The sequence below is a fragment of the Myxocyprinus asiaticus genome, chromosome 7 (assembly GCF_019703515.2).
Source record: "Myxocyprinus asiaticus isolate MX2 ecotype Aquarium Trade chromosome 7, UBuf_Myxa_2, whole genome shotgun sequence".
NCBI classification, from domain to species: domain Eukaryota; kingdom Metazoa; phylum Chordata; class Actinopteri; order Cypriniformes; family Catostomidae; genus Myxocyprinus; species Myxocyprinus asiaticus.
In genome coordinates, this window is record NC_059350.1 from 1717424 (window position 1) to 1741074 (window position 23651).

At 38.8% G+C, this 23651-nt stretch overlaps 2 protein-coding genes across 2 annotated transcripts; one reads left to right on the forward strand and one right to left on the reverse strand.

Annotated features, from left to right (window-relative positions):
- The first annotated feature begins 1853 nt into the window (after positions 1 to 1853).
- LOC127443335 (adhesion G protein-coupled receptor E5-like) lies at positions 1854 to 13678 on the forward strand. The gene is made up of 11 exons (XM_051701828.1): positions 1854 to 1875; positions 3556 to 3625; positions 3768 to 3809; positions 4952 to 5740; positions 5820 to 5851; positions 6782 to 6988; positions 7081 to 7307; positions 11464 to 11530; positions 11613 to 11704; positions 11798 to 11960; positions 12425 to 13678. Exons 2-11 carry the CDS (start codon positions 3604 to 3606, stop codon positions 12566 to 12568), a joined length of 1785 nt encoding a protein of 594 aa, XP_051557788.1. The 5' UTR covers positions 1854 to 1875; positions 3556 to 3603; the 3' UTR covers positions 12569 to 13678.
- Positions 13679 to 17304: 3626 nt separating this feature from the next.
- On the reverse strand, positions 17305 to 23225 carry LOC127444261 (GTPase IMAP family member 9-like). The gene is made up of 4 exons (XM_051703537.1): positions 23122 to 23225; positions 20235 to 20359; positions 18514 to 18601; positions 17305 to 18446 (listed from the first exon to the last, which is right to left on the reverse strand). The coding sequence occupies exons 1-4, from the start codon at positions 23223 to 23225 to the stop codon at positions 18002 to 18004; spliced, it is 762 nt and encodes a 253-aa protein (XP_051559497.1). The 3' UTR covers positions 17305 to 18001.
- Positions 23226 to 23651: the final 426 nt, after the last annotated feature.

Sequence of the window (23651 nt, forward strand, 5' to 3'; positions counted from 1 at the left end):
GGTTTACTAATGTCCTCCCCCTAAGGTTTGTGAGAGAAACAGCTAATAAAAGCTGAAATTAATCCGTCTCTTAGAAATTATTTTGAAATTACCTCCTATGGCAAAAAAAAATAAAATACAAATAAAAAAAATCCAATTATATATATATATACATCACAGTAGGTCAGAGGCAGAGCAGAGATACAGTTGGTTGTTTATGTGCCCTATCACAAGCTTTTCCCAACATGGCGGACCGGACCGTGGACAGGTTACATCCGGATTGCAAGACATCGTGCCAATGGAGAGCCCATTTCTACACTCGAAACGGGTGTCGCACCTAGTATAATCAATGGAACTGTACACCGCAACTGGCCTTTCGGGACTGTATCTCTGAATCTGAGCATAATTAATTTATCCATTTTACCACTCATTGCACTACAGTTGCCTCTCTCTCCCGCTTTAATGTAAGTAGAGTGTTACAGACGTGGTTATTTTAACGACCATAGACAGTAGATGAGGCACCCAGCGAGCGGCAATATTGATGGATAACGGAATCTTTTGCTAAAACACACAAAGATAAAACAAATTAATTAGGCCTATAACATATAGACAATAACACACACACACACACACACACACACACACACACACACACATATATATATATATGTAATGAATGTGTGAGACAATAGTGATACTTGACAAAAAGCCTGTAAGATGTTATAGGCCTAATGTTTTGTGAATGTTTGTGTGAATGTTTCCTGTAAAGGAATCTGAACCCAACAGTTATTGTAAATGGCTGTTATATTATCAAGCAATCATCAGCCACTTTGTTTCTGTGATCAGCAGCCTAACAGAGGTAGGAGAACCGGTCAGATAGTCAAGATTTTCAACATTGTTTGACGTTGTATAACGAGTCTAAGCCTGGAAACTGGGCAGACCAGATATGTTGAAAGGAATTTCAGACAAAGGAACTGTGAAAGCAGATATAAGGAATAAAAGCTTGTAAAGAAAATGAATTCACAGCCAATGTACAGACTGCCAATGGTTGGTAAAACTCCCGAGAAACCATCAGTGGTAAAGATCAGATCAACCATTACCTCTAAAATGTCAAATATAAATAATAAATACATAATAAAAGTCCTATTTTCACATTGATGATGCATGTATGCCTTATTTAGCAGTATAAATCTAGCAAACATTCTTATATTTCAACTTATAAATGATTTATGGTAAATGTATAAAATTGCTTTTTGTGTTATATTATGCTGACATTCATTTAAAAAAAAAAAATAAAATAAAAAATCTATTTTTTCCTCATCTGGAAAGTTGTGGAAACTTATAGGTATATATATGTGTGTGTGTGTGTGTGTGTGTGTGTGTGTGTGTGTGTGTGTGTGAGTGTGTGATATTTCAGTTTTTTCTTTTCAATACATTTTCAAAGTTATCAAAAAATATGGTTTTTGCTTTGTCATTATGGGGTATAGAGTGTAGACTGATGTGAAAAATAAGTATCTGAATACTTTCTGAATGCACTGTATATGCATGCATAGAGTACGTGTGTATACGTGATGTGAGTGTTTCATAAGTGTGTGAGCATGTGTCGAGTTTGTATGTACAGTATGCATGAACATTTCATAAGTGAATAACAATGCGTCTAGTTTGTGTGTATGTTTGAGTGTAATGTAGGTGTATCTATCTGCTTTTCTCATTGGTGAGTGCAAGCATTGCATATGTATTTGCTTGAGAATAACACAGTTTACATGCACGACTGGGTAATTTACATATGGGTATGGATGTTTCTCATGTGTTTGTGTAGCTGAAGTTTGATCTACACCCTGTGCACCGCCCCATACCTGACAGATGTGTGGATTACTGCTTGTAAACTCATATCAGGTAAGATCTTTTTGTCTTTATGTAAACTGAGAGACTTCTGAGAAAATACAATTATTTTGTGTTATTGTCAACTGATCAACTTTTGCAGTTATTTTGGTCACAAACACTAGCTCTTTGTGAGACATGTCTCAATATTATTTAAATGTCTCAAAGTCTTTAAAATAAAAAAATAAAATCCTCACTGTAAAGCAGATTATTTAATCTCTGCTGGTAATAATCCTGATGATAAACTATTATACACTTTAAAACAAACATACTGTACTGCAGCATGTGTTGATGCATGATTCATGTGTACAAAAGTGACATTATTTTGTAGTTGAGTAATTAGGGTTCTAAACAATATCACAAGATTGTTTGGGTTGTGAGAGACAGTTAAAGATTAATAGTAAATGTTTGCCACCATATATCAAAATAAGATTTACAGCGTTTTTTTATGACCGCACTTGTTTTTGGACCCTCTCAACCTGGTTGGTGTGCAATGCTTACTTGAAAACTGGGATGATGAAATTTGACATGGTGTATACGTTTAACCTGATTAAGATGGATAAATGTGTTTCTAAAACAAAATGTGATGATTGTGCAACAGAACTCACACACATTATAACTATAAAGAAGATGAACATATGGTTTTACTAAGATAAAGTTTAGCAAAGTTTTACAAACAGGGTTATGTTACTAAAACACAATGCATTTGTAATCATTTTAGTTCATTTTTATTAACCAACCAATAATTGGTTTTTTACTTTTAAGTAAGATAAGAAAGTGTCCTTCTTTCTTCAGTTATATAAAATATAATTCATTACATTCTATATACCTTTATCACAAAGAACATGCTTCCAAGCGATGAATGAGTTCTAACCGGCTCACGCAGACCTGAGGTCACCGTTGTGAACCAGGAACAAGAGTGTGACGTCTCCACTGTAATCCAGGATGGTTAGTCCTGTTTTTACTGTTGTCGACACCATGCCAGAAGATGGCCATGTCACAACACTGATATTTTAGTGTCAACAAAGCAGCCCTTTCTGTTACCTGCCGCTTTACGCTGGGAACAAGAACATTGTTTCCGTCTTTGCTGTAGGCGGTATGCCAGAAGCATGCCCCAACACGACTGACAGACCTTGTAGTGGCTCCACAAGGCACAAAAATGTTCACAAAAGTGAGCAAGAATCAAACTGAGTGACCATCCCCCAATGGTAGGTGGTGTTCAGCCGCCAAAGGCCACACACTGAGCACTCTCGAAAATATGTTCATATGTGCTCCGGTTCATAAGGTGACCGCCTCACCTCAAAGCATTCAGTCCACAACGATTTTACCCTCAGAGGTACAATACCACCTCACCAAAGGAGATAAAGATACAACTAGAATTATATAAAATGCATTATCGTGTTGCAGTAACTCAAACCTGTTTGTTAAAATAATGTAATGCTAAACTTGAAGTGGCTGAGTGAGTGAATTTGCTACAGACCCTTTACGCATTGTTTTATAAAGACATGTTCTTATTTTTTAAAATTAAAAAATTTAAGACACTTTTGTGTAAAAGCTACAGCTAAAATGAAATGAAATGCATTATTGTGTTTTAGAAACATAACCCTGTTTGCACGGATGGATCTTGAGGGGTGCTGTGGTGGGCTTTGTCAAAAGCTATGTATCACAGCTCATTTTGTCTCTAAATTATTTCAGAAACTCAACTCCTGGACGGGTTTGTAAATATCTACATCAGGTTTCATAATGGTGTTCATTGTTTCTAAAAGTAAGTAAAAAAAATAAATAAATAAATAAATAAAATGGAAATGAATATTTTTGTCCACAATGGTTGAATGATTTAGGATGTTTGCCTAAAAAAATGGATTTTAGAGAAAAACTGTCAAATGTATTTTTCTTTTTCATGACAGATTTTTTATGGACACTGTCGACTATCATCTCTTTAATGTTGTGTAAGTATAAGCATGTGTTTATTTATTTATTAATTAATTAATTAATTTATTTATTATTTCCGTGCAAGTATGGGCTAAGTCTAGGCGCAAGTGGGTTTTGCAAAATTGTGCGTGGAAAGTGCTAATGGGTTGGGTCAAGTGCAATTTAATTCTAAGGTTTTTCTTTGGTTATTGCACCGCCTGCATACTATTATATAGTCCATTCCCTCAAGCACCAGCAATACAAAGACTGTAATTAATGAATTAGAATAATAGAAATATGGATTCACATTCTTTTGTGCATTAACTACATCCTTGTTGAATGTCAGGCATATTTCTATGACAGTGACACGCTTCTTTTATATGCATGGAAAATGAGGTTCTTGTCAGTATTTGGATGTGGGCTCCATTAAATTATAGAGAATATAAGTATTATTAATCATATTGATCGACTTACAAATCGTGGCTTGTATTATCAGTGATTGTATCGGCCTTCAGGTTAAGCTCTGGATCAAGGGATTTTTGCATGCACTTAGCACTTCTAGTCAATTTTGATTTTAAAATTAAAATAATTTATGAAAACATGAAAAAAAAATTAAACCAAAAATATTTCTAAATTCAAATTACACTTCAAACGAAATGGAAATATAATCCAAATAATGAAGTGATTAAAATTGTTTTTTTTTTTTAAATGGCTACAACAATGATTGTCATAGACTTAAATTGATGTTCCACTGTATTTCAGAATTTGGACAGGAACTTTATTACCACTTGCTTGTGTAATCTCCAAATTGCAAAGTTTAGACTTTATCAGGAAATTTGCAAATTGCGCTTTGCACCATTTCATTAACATACAATACACCCACAGTTTGCGTGCATACACCCACAGATAGCGCCCACACTTCCACCCACACCCACTTGATTGCTTGTCATTGTGCACTGCATTGTACTGCGCCTAGTGCTGTCACGAAAATAAAGCCCGAAGAGTTTTGAAAAAGTGTACTCAGTCAGCACTCAGAAATGCTTATTTTCATACTGAAACAACTGTAAACTCACAAGTCTCTAAACAACTATCAGTGAAGACTGCTAGAGAATAATTCACTCTCTTTTTTAAATTTGATATTTGTGTATTCTGGCTTTGATCGCTTCTTTCTCATCCTCAGGTGTAAAATCCACCACTGAATCAACAGCAGCAGTTAGTCCAGTCTCTGACTGTCAACTTTATCATGACATGTACATCTGCACTGGTGCTCAGTACCGCATGTACTGCAACACAACAGCGCATACATTCAATTACCGAAAATCTCAATACCAAGACCAATACCAATGCATCAATAATAACTGTAACTGCACTGGTAACAAGGACACCTGTACATGCTCTAGTAGTACTCTGTCCTCCTGCTTCTGTGAGTCTTATGGCAATAGCATCGCTCTCACTACAGCAGTTAGTCCAGTCTATGACTGTGGGTGTTATAATGACACCTACATCTGCACTGGTGATCAGTACCACATGTACTGTGACACAACAGTGAGTAATTTTGACTACTGGAGAGATAGTTACCAAAACCAATACCAATACAGATGCTCCCAACACCAAAAGAACTGTAGTTGCATTGGCAATAAGGACAACTGTACATGCTATGGTACTACACTGTCCTCCTGCTTCTGTGAGAGTTATAGCAATAGCATCGATAACACTACAGCAGTTAGTCCACATGGAGTCTATGAATGTGCACGTTATAATGACACCTACATCTGCACTGGTGCTCAGTACCGCATGTACTGCAACACAAGTCTACATGATTTCTACTACAGCAGATATGAGCACCAATGCTGGAATAATAACTGTGACTGCCGTGGTAATAAGAACACCTGTACATGCTACTACAGTACCTCCTCATGTTTCTGCCAGGACAGTATCTCTACCAAATCTCTCAGTCCCACTATTACAGGTCAGCATGTTACCAGACTGAAATGTGGCTTTTTGACATATACTTAATCATGTCTTCATTATGAATGTTCTCATTCCAGGTCTGAATATCATACTGCTGAAAGACTACATGGTAAGATTAAATGAATTTTAAAATGTAGTAAAAACTGATGCGTTATCAAACTATAAGATTGACAGAAGAACTTTGAAATCACGAACATTCCAAAACAGATTCTGAACATTCCATCAATGTAATGTAGTCTATAGTGTCCCAAATTACACACTATACACTATGCACTTACAATATACTGTACACTATGCACTCAACCAAGTAGTGTATGAAATTTGAAGGTATTGTATTGTCCTAAATGGAACACTATTTATTTATGTATTTATTTATTTATTTTACTACATGCAAGCATTCGCCGTTTAACAGCTGATGGAAGTGACGTTTCAAACGCTTGTGATGTGTTGCTGCTAGGTTTAGCTCGTTAGCCAAACCTCAGTTCAACACTCAAACAGCGTAGTTATGCTAGTTGCTACATTCTCCATTATTTACAACTCTTTAGTCAGACCACCAACATAGCCAGGTAACTCCACCCCTTCTACTACGTACGGCAAGCTTTGAGCGCTGAGTGCATGAAGTTCTGCACAATTTTACATCATTTTGTAGTGTAATTGACGCACCTTATGACATTTTAGCCACTTTGAAAGGCATAATAGATGCCTTCACAGTGTACTTTGAAGGGATAATAATAATGGTAGTCAAGCTGTGGGGTTCTTCCAAACAGAATTTTCAATAATATGACAGAATAACACACCTTTCAGGATGTTAATGCCAGGTGTAAACAGGGCCTAAGATGTTCCAGTGAACAATATTTTATTCATTGTTTGCTTACTGCATTAAAAGCAAGGCAATGATTTTGGAGTTCAGGACATGCTCATTGCTACTAAAATTGACAAATGTTACATTGAAGTAATACAAAGAAATATTTATACAGTGAGAAACATCACAAAATTTGTCTCAAATATTCTTATTTGATGTGACATGAAATTCTCCGAGGATGACCAACTGATGGAAATACTGAATGTTGTGGCTGTGATCGTGGGGCTGGTGTTCCTCACTTTGGCCCTGTTGACTTTTGCTTTTTGTCGGTGGAGTCCTGGAGTGAACAATGTGGCTCGGATCAACATCTGCTTGAGTCTGCTGTTGGCTCATCTTCTGTTCTTACTCACACAACAGTTCCTGAACTACATACACCCTAACCAGGTGAGAATTACTGCAACAACTCCAGATGAAAGCTATTGTTCTTTATAGAATTATAATAACTACAATCTCTTTCTGTCTCTCATTGTCTCCAGGTGTTGTGTGCTGTGATATCAGGCTTTCTGCACTTCCTCATTCTCTCCTCTTTTTTGTGGATGCTCATTGAAACTGTGCTGCTTTTCATCTGTGTGAAGAACCTATCACAGATCAGCTCCAAACAGAGGGAGGTGCTTAGCAGCAGATTCATGATTGTGATTGGATATGTGATTGCTCTGGTGGGGGTGTCAGTTGGGCTGGTTCCTGAAGGCCACGGCAGTGAAAAGTGAGTTTATAATTTTTATTTTATTTTAAGGTGATCAAGGGGTCATACCACGAGGAATCAAAATTTCCTTTAAAATCTGAAATAAAAGAGCTCAACATACTTGAAAACAACGTAACTTTCAGAGCCAGTTGTGTTTATTCCATAAGTCTGCATTTAAATGTATCTGCAAAAAGATACATTTAAAATAAACAAATATACTACTTTACTCTCAGTCTCTTAATCACACCATTATCATCTTTCTCTTTTTCCTGAGTTTCTCTAACAAAACGACAGACATATTTACTTGACCCATTGCAAGTAAATCTGCTCTGCTGTTCAGGTGGCCTGGGGATGTGCATTGCATGTATTCGTAGGAAACTCGCTCCAGAGGAGAATTTAGTTTGCCAGGTTCAGCATTAGGCATGACCTCACTGCTCCTTGATGATTTATGTATACCACGACTGCTGTGCTGTCTGAGCGGATCAGAACGTGAGATTCCTGCATGTCTGATAGAAAGGCTTTCAGAGCCAAGAGGACTGCTAGTGGTACCAGGTGATTTATGTGCCACACAGTTTGTGCACCTGTCCAAGTGGCAATTGCCGAATGTCCTTCGCATAGGGCTGCCCAGCCTGTGTTTGGACGTGTCCATGGTGACAGCTATGCGTCGCCCCATATTAGTTTATCTTTCTGATAAAATGCAGTCTAAATAAATTCCTCTTCCAAATAGCTAGCATGGCTAAACAGCGTCAAGTCACTACGAGGCAGTAATGACCATGTCGCCAGGCATGATGAGGGACCCTCAGCCTGGGCCAGCACTGGAGAGGTCTCTTCCGTAGCAAGCCTAGTGGGGTGAAGTCGGCTGCAGTTGCCATTAAACACTGCGCTCGATGAAAATTAAGTGATGGCAAGGTTTTCCTCAGCTTGAAACTCTTCAAGTAGTAGTAGAATGGTCTGAACATGTTCGTCTCTCAAATGAGACGACATAGCACCTGAGTCGAGTTTCATTCCTAGGAAGAAATTTCTTTAATGGGAAACAACACACTCTTTGTCCAGTTGACCCTGAGTCCCAGCTACTCCAAATGCATGAGCAACAGATCCCTGTGATTGCACACCTGTGCCTTTGTTTGAGCCAATTGTTAAGGTAATTCAATACGTGAATGCAGCTCAACTTCAGCAGAGCGAGTGCCGCACCAAAACATTTTGTGAATGTGCGAGGAGCCAGGGCAACCCAAAGGGTATGACCTTGAACTGGTATGTAGTCCCCTCGGAGGCAAATCTCAAGAATGGCCAATCTGTACCTCTGAGCATAGAATTGACACATTCCGCACCAGTACGGTGGAGGAGAGAACGTCTTTTTGAACTGAAGCACATATCCAGTCTGGATTGTTGTTCAGGGTCAGTTGTTCAGTATAACAGGGTTGGTTAAAGCTGAAAATGTGCCTGTTTTTTTTAAGTTGCTTGTGCCTCGAGCAACTGCAGTGCAGTTGGCAAACTTTATTTGGTCGTGACACACATTTTGCACAAAGACAAAAAAAAGAGATATTTGTTCTCGATCCCTGCATAGAACCACAGGGAGAGCAAGATGAATACTGGGGGGACATGGTGTAGGGGCATAAGACTGCTTCTACTGCCTCTTCTACTGGGGGAAGATGTGAATATCCTCTATGCTTGGCACGGTCCAAGTATGTAAAGGCCACTGCACCTGAGACATAAGATTTCGAAGAGTACAGCTAGCGCCATGTCTTGACAATCTGGTCAGGCAGCTTGGGAAAGAACAGTCCCACAATGCACGATTAAGCAGGCTCAGCGAGAAACATTTGTCCAGTCAGGCGCATCAGGAATGGTCCATTTGAGCTGAAGCCTCTTGACTACCCGGTTGAGAACCTCGTTCAACTTAGTTTCAGAAGCAGATATAGGGCTATTTTTCACCACTCAAGGGAAATTAAAGATACCCCCTCTCGTCAATTGAGTGTGACCAGGTCTCAGCGTCAGAGGCCTCCAGCAATATAGCATCAGCCTCGTCATCCACGCTGCCAAACATGATCAAACCACGCTCATCAATCTCAGGGTGCAGGTCATCATGTGCGAACCATAAGGGAGAATATGCTACATACAGAGCATAGGAGGAGCGCAAGGCTTGTGTCAGCGACAAATACTCAAAATCTCCATACTCTGTATCCTGTCCACTCTGTATTCCATCCTGGTCCCTCTGGAGACACAGAAGGAGTGAAGTGGGAGGGAGAGGGATCGGCTTCCTCTTTCTCAATGAAAGCAAGCCGGGAGCGCACCGTCCTGATGGATGCACCGTCTTAGGTTTCTACATCAGTGTGGAAGAGGAGGCGTATAAATCTTCCGCTACTGCCTCTTCAGCTGGGGTAAGATGTGATTATCCTTTAAGCTCGCACAGTCCAAGGATGTGAAAGTTGTTGCACCTGAGACATTGATGATTGTGAAGAGTGCCATGTCTTGAACAGCTGGTCATGTTGCATGGGAAAGAACGGTCCCCAATGCACAATTACGCTGGCTCGGGAGAAATGTTTGTCCAGTCAAGACAGTTCGGGCACATCAAGCTGAAGCATCTCCATACTCTGTATCTCACCCACTCTGTATCCTGCCCTGGTACCTTTGGAGACACAGAAATAGCTAAGCAGGAGGAAGAGGAATTGCTTCCACTTTCTCAATGAAAGCAAGCAGCGAGGACACCGTACTGAGCTTCATGCTGTCACAGTGAACACAGTCAGATCCCACAAACACTGCTTCAGCGTGAGCTCGGCCCAAGCAACAGCATAAACAAACCTGCAAAACATTGGCTGTCTTTATAACTCTTTTAGTTCACTTCAAATTTGGTTTTTTGTGAAATACTGGGCTCCAACTTATGTGCTCTCAATGTCGTGAGCATGGGTGGAGCACCAAACTTCGCCAGCCAATCAAATTGGCGTGATGGTATAGGGTTTCAAATTCAACACCCCCAAAGGGTGTTTCCATAGCATCAGCTTCTGACACAGCTTCAAAGTTACCTTCTTGAAAGGTAACGATGTGTTAATGAGCAAAAGTTAAAATTCAGTTTTAAATATTAATTTCTGCGACTGATGCATAAAATTATAATGAGGGAGGAATTAAATTGTATTAATAAATAGTGGAAGTGTAGCAACTTAAGTAGTGTTTAGGCTTGCAAAATAATCAGTCGGAAGAATGATAAGCTGCTAGGCTAACCACTTAGCTTGAGAGGTAACTGAGAAAAAAAAAAAAAAACATGAAACAAGAAATTTTGAATTTGACAATTAAGTGCGTTAGTTATATAATACAATGTGTGACATATTTAACAAACATGAAATGTTGTATTAAACGACATAAATCTGCAATTGCTTTGGGGTCCTAAAAGGACAGTATACTGCATGAACTTGGAGCAATATGCTGTTTCGAATTTCACATGTAAAGAGGGCATTTACAAAGGCACACCAGCAAAAAAAAAAAAAAAAAAACCTTTACTAATATTCTAAGGAGAAACAAAACTATAAAACAAATTATGATATGACCCCTTTAAAAAAAATTATTAAGACATAAGACTTTATTTCATGACTGACAGCTCATAGGGCTTTTTATCACAATGCTACTGTGCCATCTGATAAATAGTGTTGGGTAAGTTACTCAAAATAAGTAATCCACTACAAATGACTTCTCTTTAAAATTAATCAGATTACTTTACTGATTACTTCATCTAAAAATAATCATTTAAGTAACTTTTGAAGTTACTTTTCCAAGAAAAGTTTTTTTTTTAACGCTCAAATTTAAAATGTCTATATTTCCTCATTCATTGTCGCACACCCTTCAGCTGTCACAGAAATGCTAACAGATGTATGTACATATGAATTAATATTTTAAACTTATTATAAGGTATATATTACTTCAGCACAAGTAATGTTCTTAAAAGTAATTACTTTATAGAAAGTCAGTAACTGTAATTTGATTACAAGATTTAAAAATGTTATACATTACATTACTTTTTGACTAAAAAAGTAATTTGCTGTAACTAATTACTTTGTAATAGATACTGTACACCTAACACTGGTCAACAATGTAATAAAGACAAAATCAGCCATAAAATTAAAATAAAGATAAAAATGTTATCAAGTTTTATCATATAGGTATTTGATTTTGAGTATTTCCCCACAAACAGATGTTGGATTAAAAGGGAGGAAATATTTATCTGGAGTTTTCTGGGACCTGTTTGCATCATTCTAGCAGTAAGTTAAACATTTATTCACATGAACTGTTTTACCAAAAGGAAAAGAAAGTGAAAATGACTTTTCTGCTTTTTTTCTGCAGCTAAACACGATTATCTTCATCATCATCATCATCAGTCTGAACTCAACTCTCACAAAACTGAAAGCTGAAGTTTCACAGATGAAACAAACAAAGTAACAAAGACTGTGTTTTAAACATTCTAAAGACATAACCATATAAACAATAATGATATGTTTTATTCTCTTTCTTATAATCTTTCTCTGAAGAATCCTGGTATTTAAAACAGTGGCCCAGTTTGTGGTACTTGCTTGCCCCTGGATTCTGGGTTTCTTCACTAATAGAAGTAAGATGGTGGAGATTCTCTTTCTGATCTTGAACTCCCAACAAGGAACCTTCATCTTCCTGATCCACTGTGTCCTTAATAATGAGGTCGGTCATCTTTTACTTTATTAGTAGGGTAACAGTACTTATGAGGGTTGTCTTACACGTTTCCTTTGATATTAACCATCTGAGTTATTGTCACAGACCACATCAAAGTAATGTCAAAATCAAAATAGTTACACAAGTTTTAATTCAATACATTAAATAAAGTAGAAAAAAATAAAATACAAATATTATTATCATTATCATTAGTGTTTTTTTTTTTTTCATGTCAGACAATTACAAACATAGAATTCTCTTGATAGATCACCAAATGTCAAATTAAATATTTTCTTAATCAAAACAAAATATTTTGAAATATGACCAATGTTCACCATGTTTTATTGTCTCTTAAAAAACATTTTCCTTTTCTGTCTTAAATGACTTGGCAAGAAAGGATGAAGTTCCTGAATTTCAGAGGTTAAATTGAACACTTAAACTCACTCAGCTCTTCTTGTCTTGTTCATTTCCAGATCAGGCAGCAGTATGTGGAGTGGTTGAGCGCTATTGTCTCTGGACTCAAACCCAGAACCATCAAAAGTGCCCCCCAAAATTCACTGAACACTTCAGTGTCCATGTACCAGAGAATGAGAAGCACAGAAGTGCCGTTAATATAAAAGTGATTCTATCATTAATTGTATCTTACATGCTATAGTCTCAGATACAGATTTCAACAATCAATATACAACTAACAAGTTTTATTCAATAGCTATATACATTTTATATTAACATAATAGCTACCTATTTGTAACCTGTCCTGCTCGACCTGCTCCGAACGGGATTCAAACCAGCATCGCCAGCATGGGCGTACATGCTAATCAAGGAGGCTAAAGGCTACATCCTCTAACGTCAGTCGGTTGTGCGCCTCTTGAGGCCAGGAGAGTATGGTTTACATACTGCACAGCATGTACCAGCTGGCTACCGTTACATATTAATACTTACCTTTTTTATTTCATTTTAATAAAAGTGGATGGATTGCATAATTATGTAGACCCCTGTGTAACCAGTTGATTTATGCTTTTCCTAGTGTTGTAGACTATACATCATTTATAATTATACAGTAGCAACCTTTCTTATTGATGTCAAACTTTAAATAATATCTAGCCTGGTATTTCCTTAAAATAATTATACATTATTGAATTAATGTGTTTCCCACACTCAGTTTTGTCAAACTGTACCACAAGCATGCACATCAACAGTAATCCCATTACATGTATTCCGTTTTATTTTTAAATGTTTGTAGTTTTTAAATACAGATAGTAAAATAACAAAACAAATAATGACAAGAAATAAAAATGTATGACTTAGCAATACAAATACAAATTGCACATGCATTGAATACTGTTTTTGTGAGGCCACTTCTCTGAGCATTTAAGTGCAATTAATAGGAACAGATTATGTGATCTACTGTATTGTGGAATGCTCATAGCTTCTGTGCAATGGTAAATGTATGATTCGATCAAGAAATTACACAAAAAATCTCGCCCCAAGTTTGAAACCTACACCATAATACAGAGGAAGGGAAATAACCTACTACATGTGAACGGTTGATATGGAAACTGATGTGTGATGTAATGGAAAGTGGACATTTAAAAGGGAGCTTTCACTGTGTTACACACTATTTCCTCGTGCTGCTCTCTTTATTTACATACTGAGAAATATTTTGAAAGACAAATTTTGACATGGCCAAACTTTTGATAGCATGCAATTCTTGTGTGCAATTTAAATTAGTTTTGCTGTTATAAATATACATAATAGTGCAGTAGGTGTTGTGGGAGACCTCTTGTAGAGAAAACACTCACACTGCTGTGTTTTAATACCTAGTAAACAAAGGAAAGATCAGTATGTCAGTATTTTTACAAGCTTGCACATTTTACAGCAAACATACACAATAACATAGAAAAAAGTGTTTCTAAAAGTCTTTCTTTAAAATAGAAATCTAAATGTGAAAACGTATCTCAGTCATCTCTGCTATATGGTGTGCTTTACAGTCACAATGTTCTCACATGACTATGGTTAAGGAATACTTCATCCAAAATGGATGCCACTCCCAGAGGCCCCTCTGCCCCTGGTCACCATGTTTGTGGAAACTCCTCCCCCGTCGGGTAGGACCTACCATGTGACTTCTCCACATGGCATACTTCCGACAAGACTCGGTAAGACCATGTGACATATTTCCACTCAAAATACCCCCCCTCCCCCCTCTGGGTGGGGTGTGGTCTCCGCCGTGTCTTCCCCTTGGGAGTGACACCCCCCCAATGTAGACAGTTATGGCCCACAGTCGGTTAACAGATTCCACTCTTTTTGGGGAGAAAAAAGAGGAAAAAAGGCCACGGCTGGGCTAGCCTGTTCCTATTGGTTGGGCAGTCAACTTGTTCCCGAAGGACCGTTCGATGCTCATAAGAGCGTTGGGGGAGGTTACGTGATGTCCTGGTGCGCTGGCTACGAGGCACACAGTGGTCTGCCAGTCACACACCGCCAGTCCACGTAACAGCTAGTTGTGGTGTTTTGTATAGGGACCCCTAGTGTCACTACATCGACACAACTTCAAGTGAGTGACAGATAGGCAACGTCCTGGTTACTTTTGTAACCTCCATTCCCTGATGGAGGGAACGAGACATTGTGTCCCTCTTGCCACAACACTGAACTAACTGCTGAAATGGCCGGGACCTTGTCTCGGCTCCTCAGCACAAAACCTGAATGAGTGGTTGCATACCAGCTCCTTTTATACCCGTATGTCTGGGGGAGTGGCATGCAAATTCCACTCGCCAATTCCCATTGGACTTTTTTCAAAAAGCAGAGGTGTTTGGGGCTCCCAGGAGTGACCCCTAGCATCACTATATATCGACACTATGTCTCGTTCCCTCCATCAGGGAACGGAGGTTACGAAAGTAACCAGGACGTTCTGGGTTGATGACGCCTAGCTGAAGTAAATGTTCTGGCTACACAGCACGTCGAACTGTCCAACTCAAAAAATAACCGAATGAGTCGGTCCTGCTGACTGTCGAAGTTTGCCAAGGATGACAGAGGACTTGTTATTGACATGTAAATTCCAGTAGCTGAATAAAATATTTATAAACCTACAGATGATTGTTTCTGTGTTATGAAGGTCTTGAGACTTAAGTAGGCATTTTTACTTTATGATGTTACTGCTCTTATGAGTTACTAGACCAGTTATTGAACCAAAGAACCTGTTTGAAATGAAGGAATCAAAACTACAGGCAGAATTTAAAGTCAGTTCTTCAGTCATGTCTGACACAAAAGAACAGAATGAGCCAGTCCCACGAACTGTGGAAGTTTGCCGAGGATTACCGAGGAATCGAATGTGTGAGCTGCTGATTCTATGAGCATGCGTGTACCGAGGATTGAACGAGCCTGGGGTGAACTGTAAGTTTCTTTAATGACAAACAAAACATACTGGAAATATGCTTATGACTAGTTTTATTAAATAGCATTTAAATTGAAACTGTAGATGGGGGAGCACCACTGCTGGATAACGGTGCATGGAACTGCTGTTTCACATGAAGCCAAAAAGTAAGCGCAGCTTCTGTTTCGCTATGTTTTCAAACCTGTGCTTGAGTGGAACATAATCCGTCTGCAGCACTGGCGCAGGCGCACTTTGGTCAGAGTGTAAGATATGCGATTAAATGTTTACATGCCAGTATAAAGCGATTAAAATAGGAGTACTCCACATATCTTACTGCAGTTATCATTACACTGATTATTAGCATAATCGCAATATCATAATCACAATATTCTGTTTACATGAGCTACAGTTTAATCACAGTATTGCCTTAATTGCACTATAATCGCATTATGAAGGTGCATGTAAATGTAGCCATTAGCTGTCAGTCGCATTCGACATGCAGGATCAAAGAATGAAACACTGATGACAATAAACGCCATTATTATTATAACTTAATTGAATAAAAGGCAATAATCAACAATATGCATTCACATATGGCTTTATGAGCGTGAAAACCATGAATCCGAGATGTCTGAATTATGTACTAGAGACGTCATTATTTAATGACGTAAAAGAAAAGCTGAATTGGTTTTTGAACCGGTTCATGGAAAACGAACTGTCGGAAAGAACCAGTTCACGGAAATCAATCGGACTTCCCATCACTATTGTCTTTCTTAAAGGGGAAGTCGCTGTTTTCATGCACTTGATTATTAACAACCTACTGACACCTACTGGCAATCAATTACCACAGAAATAGAAAAACTGTTAAACAATGAAACATAATGAAATAAAGAAATGAAAAGAAAAAGTGTAGGGGTGTCTTGTTTCTCAACATTGGGAACAGAGAGGTAATTCTTTTGCACTGGGGTTAATTAATTAATTAAATATCACTTAACCCGATCAAAACTAGATTGATTTAGTTGATTTTGTCAACCCAAACCCAATCCTGTAACCCTGAATTTGTTCAACACAACTTTGTGAAATTAGATTTAGGTTAAATTTTTTAATAACCATAAACTAACCTTCCCAGAACGTTGCAGGTAGGTTTTGTGTGACAAACTAATACGAACTAACAGAACATTCTCCAATGGTTATTTTTTGGTTTTGCTTCTATATGTGAGATTAACCCTCCTGTTATGTTCATGTCATTTTTGACCCATTTAAGCACTGACAAAACATATTTAGGTTTTTATAATATTTGTGTATATTTATGGGATGACAAACTTTTTGTCTCCACCTATTTATGTAAATAATGCTAGTTTTCAATGCAGATGTGAAGCATCTCTTGAGTGAACCTTGTCACAAGATCTCTCTCTCTCTCTCTCTCTCTCTCTCTCTCTCTCTCTCTCTCTCTCTCTTTCTCTCATAAAGAGATAATAAACATCATTGTTACTTTTACTTTATCAAAATCATTAAAGATTTCACCACAAATATACATGTGCATAAAAATATGAAGACGGCCATTTAGAAATAATGTTACAAGGTCTTCTACTTCCAGAAATACAGAAACTTTCACAAGGAGTCAGTAGACATCTAATACACTGCATACAACAGGGTTTCAGGAAAGTATTTATCATGTTGATGATGTAGAGGCTTTAGAAAATCGCGTATGAAATATGATACGCGCAGCTTTATAGGTTAATATTTGCAGATATTATATACACACTTACACATACTTCCAAAACACACACACTTCAATTGTTCAACTGCACAATGTTCAACTGACAATGCTGACAATGTATTTGTTGTACAATATGTTATTGTTTGCAATATTCCTATGGTTGTAACGTTGCAGAAAATATACCATGATTCTGTTTTTCTTTTGAACAAATACAAATTTTAATCTGTATCAGCTTATTTTAAGTACTGTAAATCCTTAGAGTAAAGCTAAGGATTTACTGTGAATCTTCTGTACCCGAGTAGTACCACAATTGATATATAGGTGGCACTCTTTCCAGTTACAAATCTCCTATATAAGCCTGTGTTTAGTGTGACAACGTGTAGGTAAGGCAGTGCCAATTTTCCTGCAATAAATAATAGACAAAATCTACTGAAAATCTTCTGAATCTATACGGTTCATTTTTGACCCGAACATCACAGCTGTCATTATTTTTAAACATAATAGAAGGGTCAATATATGTTATTGATTGTGATATGTGAATTGGATATTTATTATTATTTTATATCTGTCAATGTCATTTTGTGTGTATAAACCCACATATAATTGGATTAGATATACCAGATAGCTGTAGCACGTACTGTAGCCCTGAACCTTACAAAAATAGGGCCCCAAGACTGCTAATCAGTCATCTCTAGCTTTTTCCTTACTGCCAATGCTTCTGCTTTTCTTATCATTTTCATTGCTGCTTTACTTACTTCTAATTTAATACAGTATAAGTAGCTGTTGCTCCTACTACTGCAGTTGCTCCTGCTCCTCCTGCTGCTACAAATGCTACAACTCCTGCCGCTGCTCCTCCTAATGCAACTAGTGCAATTTTTCCAACGTTTGTTGCTTTTTGTTTTATATTCTCCCACTCCAGAATTTTCTGGGCTTCTTTATACATATCATTGGTGTAGTGCGGTCCTACATTTTGTCAATTTTTGTCAGCAATTCTGTGACCTGATCTTGATTATCTTTGTCCACATTGTTGAATAAGTGATATCTGCCACCACAGCTGTTAACCAGTGACTGGAGATTTTCACTTTCTCTAAGAAAGACAGAAAAATCTCTATCCCCCAGCTGTTCGGCATGAGTGAACAGCATGATGGTGTAGTTTACAGCATCTTTTCCAAAGTTCTCCAGAATCCATTTCACTGTGTTCTTCTCTTCATCAGTGAATCTCACATCCGCTCTGACCACTAACAGGAATGCATGAGGACCAGGAGCAGACATGCAGACACACTTCACTATTTCAGCCTTTACCTGCTCTTCAAGCTTTGATGTATCAAACACCCCTGGAGTATCGATGATTGAGATGGTCCTGTCAGCTTGCACTTTACTGAATGCTTCACAGGATTTAGTGAGCAACCTAGGACATCCGGGAATGGCTATTGTTTTTATTTGTGTTACAAGCTGTGAGCGACTCAGCTGAATACACAGGTTCAAATATGTATCTTCCCAGGATGGTGTTTCCTGTTGCACTCTTTCCTGTTCCTGTCTTTCCCAGCAGCACAATCCTCAGATCTGACAGTGTTAGAAAGATGTGGAATTAAAAATTTATTTCAACATAGATTATGCAACTGATTGTGTCAGTGGGCTACAACAACAGAAGACCACGTTGGGTACTTTATTAAGACCATAGTGTTCATAATAAAGTACACAGTGAGTGTATATACAATGCTGTTATTGCTCATGTTAAGAAATCAGTGTGGACCGTATATTCTCTGTTGCATGGGGTGGGTGGGTGCGTGACTGCATGTGCCCCCAAACACTTTCCACAACAACAAAGGGGTAGTGAATCTCTGTAGGACAGGCATTTCATCAAAAGGGCAGGGGCTTAAGCTTTTAATGGGCACAATGCCTTATTGAATTACCCTTTGTATTTAGTTTGAACAACAGTGCATTCATTCATATTCTCCAGTTGACTTTTAAATCCTATTTCTTATTCTCTTTGACATACCTCAATGTGGCAAGATCTTCTTTCTGGTTGGTACAGTCTCTCTTTCTCAAATATTTCTCTTGTTCTTTGGACCACTCCACCTTTCTCTTCACTCCCATCCTCTTGCCTGCAGTCCTCTGCCCTATTTTTGTTCTCTTCTTTTTTCTTAACGTTTTATGTCCCTCTCTAAGTTTATTAACTTCTCCTGCATTTTTTCTGTCTATCTATTTCTAATCTGAATAAATCCTTCAATTTATTTTTCTCTTTGATGTCCTCCTGTGTGCTGAAATTTTCTTTGTGGTTGGTACAGTCAGTCTTTTTCAAATTTCTCTTTTGTTCTTTGGACTTCATCCCAACCACCATCAATCACATCCTCTTGCTTGGAGTTCTCTGCTCTGTTTATCTTGTTTTCTTTCTCTTGATGTTTTATTGGGTTTATTGCATTTACCTGATGTCTTCTGTATGTCTCTTCTTGTTGCATTGTGCTCTCTTTCTCTTGTATTTTAATTTATTTTTGTCTGTTCTTTCTCTGAGTCTTCGTGAAGATCTTTTTAGTATAATAGTCTCTCCCATTCTCCCTTACAACTTCATTAATATACTGCAACAGGCTCAATATCTGGTTTCTATCTCGCTTGGTTTTATGAATTAACACATGACATTTTTCTTCATCATAGTTTAAAAGTTTTCTAGTTTTTCTATCCATGTTAAATTCAATCCTTCCTGTTCAATCCTTCCAGAATCCTTCCTGTTCTGGAAATATGCTGTCTTTGAGCAGACTACACCATGGTGAACTTCAAAGCGTGTGCTTCAAAGTTCTCCTGAATCTTTCAATAATCTCTTGTACATCTTCAAACTTCTCAGGAGAAAATATCAGGAGGGTAACGAGGAAGGCAGGTGACTAATAAACTAATAATCAAACAGGTAACATGGAAAACGAGAGGGTGGGGTATCACTAAAGACAAGAACTATACAAATGCACAAGGAAATTAGAAAATACAAAACCAAGTGCATTCACATAACGCGAGACAAAATACAAATGCCTGGACTCAGCCACAGAGTAAATAAACCAAACCAGCCTAAGTGGCTGAAACCAGACACAAGACATAAAACAGACATGGAACACGTACATGTCAGGGCTCCGCAACAAAGGGGAAAAAAACCCAAAACTAAAGACCAAAGATGTGGCTCCATGTTAGAGGCAGGGTCCGGCGGCCTGACAGGCGGGTCCAGGTAGTGGGGTGGGGGATAAAACACAGTCCATGGTGACAAACACATTGACTGGCTGGGCTGGAACAGGGGAACTGACTGACATCCACAAAGCAGGGAGCACGACTGACAGAGACCTAACAGGGAACATAAATACAGCAAACATTTCACAACAAACTGGCACCAGACAGAGCACAAAGGAAGATTAAAAAGGTAGAGAAATTAGAAGGGTAATGAAGGCAGGTGAAACTTATAAACTAATAATCAAACAAGTACAAGGCAAATGAAAGGGTAGGGTATGACTGAAGACATGACATACACAAATGCACAATGAAATGAGAAAATACAAAACACAAGTGCCTGGACTCAGCCACAAAGTAAATAAACCAAACCAACCTAGAATCCAGACACAAGACATAAAACAGACATGGAACACGGAACACTGACTCATAATTGAATTGCATAAAAGTAACAAATTGTGGTGAATTTTAATTAATTTTCTTTATTTACCACACATTATACATATACAGTGAAATTTTTCTTTTTCACATATCCCAGCTAGGCTGGGGTCAGAGTGCAGGGTCAGCCATGATACAGCACCCCTGGAGCAGATAGGGTCAAAGGCCTTGCTCAAGGGCCCAACAGTGGCATCTTGGCGGTGCTGGGGCTTGAACCCCCGACCTTCTAATCAGTAACCCAGAGCCTTAACCGCTGAGCTACCACTACCCTAAAGTTAGCTCATTGTGAATTGTCAAATGAACAGAAAAACTGCAGTATTGTATTAGCATGCAGATGAGATATTACAGAATGAGGTGACAAGCAATGTTGGATAAATTATTAGTAAATAAACAAACAAACAAAAAAACATATTGAAATAATATATTTGCATTGTGTGCCACAAGAATTTTAGCTAACATGGATATTGTGGTGGTATTTCATAACACCATCTTGCATTTTCCATCTTTACGCACTGCATGAACAACACTCAGAACTGAAACAATGTAGACACTGTCAGTGAAAAAATGTGTTTCCTTCTCAGAACTAATTATTAAGGTTGTGTAACGTGTTCCTTTTGTTTATACTTACAGTATAAATACCATTGGCCACTTGTTCAGCAATTGAATTACTTAAAATATCAAAGGGATCCTAAAAAATTTAATGCTATTTATTTTAGGCACTGTTAAAGGTGCAGTATGTAATATTTTTCATGTAATATTCGCCTTTTTTTTTTTTTTTTTTTTTGCCAATGTGTGAACCGCATGTAACGCAAATAAAAAAATTAGCCATTCCCGGACTTCCTAGGTTGCCTATTAAAGCCTGTAGACTGATTTTCATGCGAAGGGAGCCGGTCGCTTTTACGGGAAAATCCAAAGGATGTAACGTTTATGCATGCTCCCGAGAGCCTTGCCTCAGTGCTTCTCTTCCGCTATTCAACAGTGACAACAAACTGCAACACCGGTTACATAGGTAATGTTAATTTAAGAGATGGAATCCAGCAAACGTCCGGCTCCCAGCGCAACACCCACTCCTACACAAACTCTGAGTAAGCCAAAAAATATATAAATAAAAATGTATCTACTGAATAAATGTAGATAAGCGGGAACGTGATCGTGCTCGAGGAAAAACTAGATTGAACATTGGCAGGGCATTTGATTCCTGGAGGGAATTTCATTCGGTTTTGGGGATCAAAACCGACCCTGAATTGGCATTCCTCTTATTGGACAAGTAAGCTTACATAACTGCAAAGCATGTGAAATATAGTGCCATAAGGATTGATCTGTGTAATTTTGGCTAACTTGATCTTGCCTGCTAACGCTGACGAATTGCAAGATACCTTGCTTGGTAACTTTCAAATAATTTCAACAATCTTCTCTTTATACTAAAAGTCAGGTTAATGTCAATGTTAATCTGTAATTATTCAGCAAGGTAAACTACAATAACACATGAAATGAACGCTAGACAATGTTCAAGATTATGCAAAAAGACCCATTCATTAGTGTAACATAACTTGGTTATACAGAAAATATATTATTATAAAACAATAGCGCATCGATATATCAAAATGACAGTTGTGATGGAATCACATCAGTACAGTCTCAAAGTTTGTAGTAAAACAATCATAATTGTGTAGTTTTAATTAAGCTACCTCATCATGATGTCAGTGAATCACGTTCAGTCTCTTTGTACGTTACGTCATTGTTTTGGTCAGTGCTCGTGTCCCTATGGAGTGTATGCGTGATCACGAGCAACAGGTAGCTGGCTGCAGTTCACTTAACGGCCACAGGTGTCATTAATAACAAGGGTTCCCCTTCTGTCACTCACTCGACGTTGTGTCGATGTAGTGACACTAGGGGTCGCCCTTGGGAGCCCCAAACACCTCTAATCTTTGAGAAAAGGGCAATTGGACATACGGGTATAAAAGGAGCTGGCTCGCAACCACTCATTCAGATGAGCGGTCATGCGTCAGCGAGCTGAATTCCACTGCCGGTCCATTCACCTCAGATAGAAGCGTATGCTGTTGGATATATGGCGCATTCCAGCAGCTTTCTCTCCTTCTGCACGCTTAGTGCAGACTACGCCCCTGGGTGCTTCGACAACGCTACTAAGAGAGTATATATCTCTGCAAAGAGTATATTTTCCTCTATTAGAGCAGCACATTGACATGAACATCTTTTTAAAGACGCATCTTTTTAAAGATGTCATTCTGTCTTTGTGTAATTCCTGGATGCGGTCGTTATCTCTCCACCTCTGACGGCCATGGGCGCTGCCTCACGTGTCTGGGCCATGCTCACACTGAGGCAGCATTTGTGGATGGTTCGTGTTCTCATTGTGAGAACATGACCATGGCAACATTGCGGTAGCGGCTTTCCTTCCTCATACCTACAGGTATGAGGCTGGCCCGGCTGGCGCTGGAGGCGATTTTGGGACTCCAATGGGTGCGGCCTCGCCAGGTAAATCTCTGCGGACCTCCCGTTCCCCAGCATGCTCTTTTGCCCCCGTCATGTTCCGAGGTGAGACTAGCTCGCCTCACGGCCAGCTTAACGTCTCCTTCGGGGCTTGTGAGCAGGATGAGTCCTTGATCGCTGCATCGGAGAGCGCGCTGGCAATGTCGGATGCCGAGGACTCGACTGGGCTGCCACCTTCGGGTGTGCCCACCCAGTCTGAGTCCGATGCAGAGCTGACCGCCATGCTTGCCCTGGCCGCCACGAGAGTCGGGTTGGACTGGAACCCTGCACCCTCCCCTGAGCCCTTGCGGCTAGATGATTGGTTCCTGAGTTCGGGGGCGCCATTCACAGCCACGAGTGTGCAAGCACTCGGGCAAGCAATGTTCACCTTGGTGGTCCAGGAGCGCCACCTGTGGCTGAATCTGGTTGAGATGAGTGATGCCGACAAGGCTCGCTTTCTCAACGCTCCCATCTCCCAGATCGG

Coding starts and splice junctions, on each gene's coding strand:
- LOC127443335 (XM_051701828.1), top strand. CDS start 3,604: ATGGTGTTCATTGTTTCTAAAA. Junction 3,810..4,951: donor TATCATCTCTTTAATGTTGT/GTAAGTATAAGC, acceptor TCTCATCCTCAG/GTGTAAAATCCACCACTGAA. Junction 6,989..7,080: donor ACTACATACACCCTAACCAG/GTGAGAATTACT, acceptor CATTGTCTCCAG/GTGTTGTGTGCTGTGATATC.
- LOC127444261 (XM_051703537.1), bottom strand. CDS start 23,225: ATGACGGGGGCAAAAGAGCATGCTGGGGAACGGGAGGTCCGCAGAGAT. Junction 20,360..23,121: donor TCGCCTCCAGCGCCAGCCGG/GCCAGCCTCATA, acceptor GTTCCCTGTTAG/GTCTCTGTCAGTCGTGCTCC. Junction 18,447..18,513: donor AGATACATATTTGAACCTGT/GTATTCAGCTGA, acceptor CGGATGTCCTAG/GTTGCTCACTAAATCCTGTG.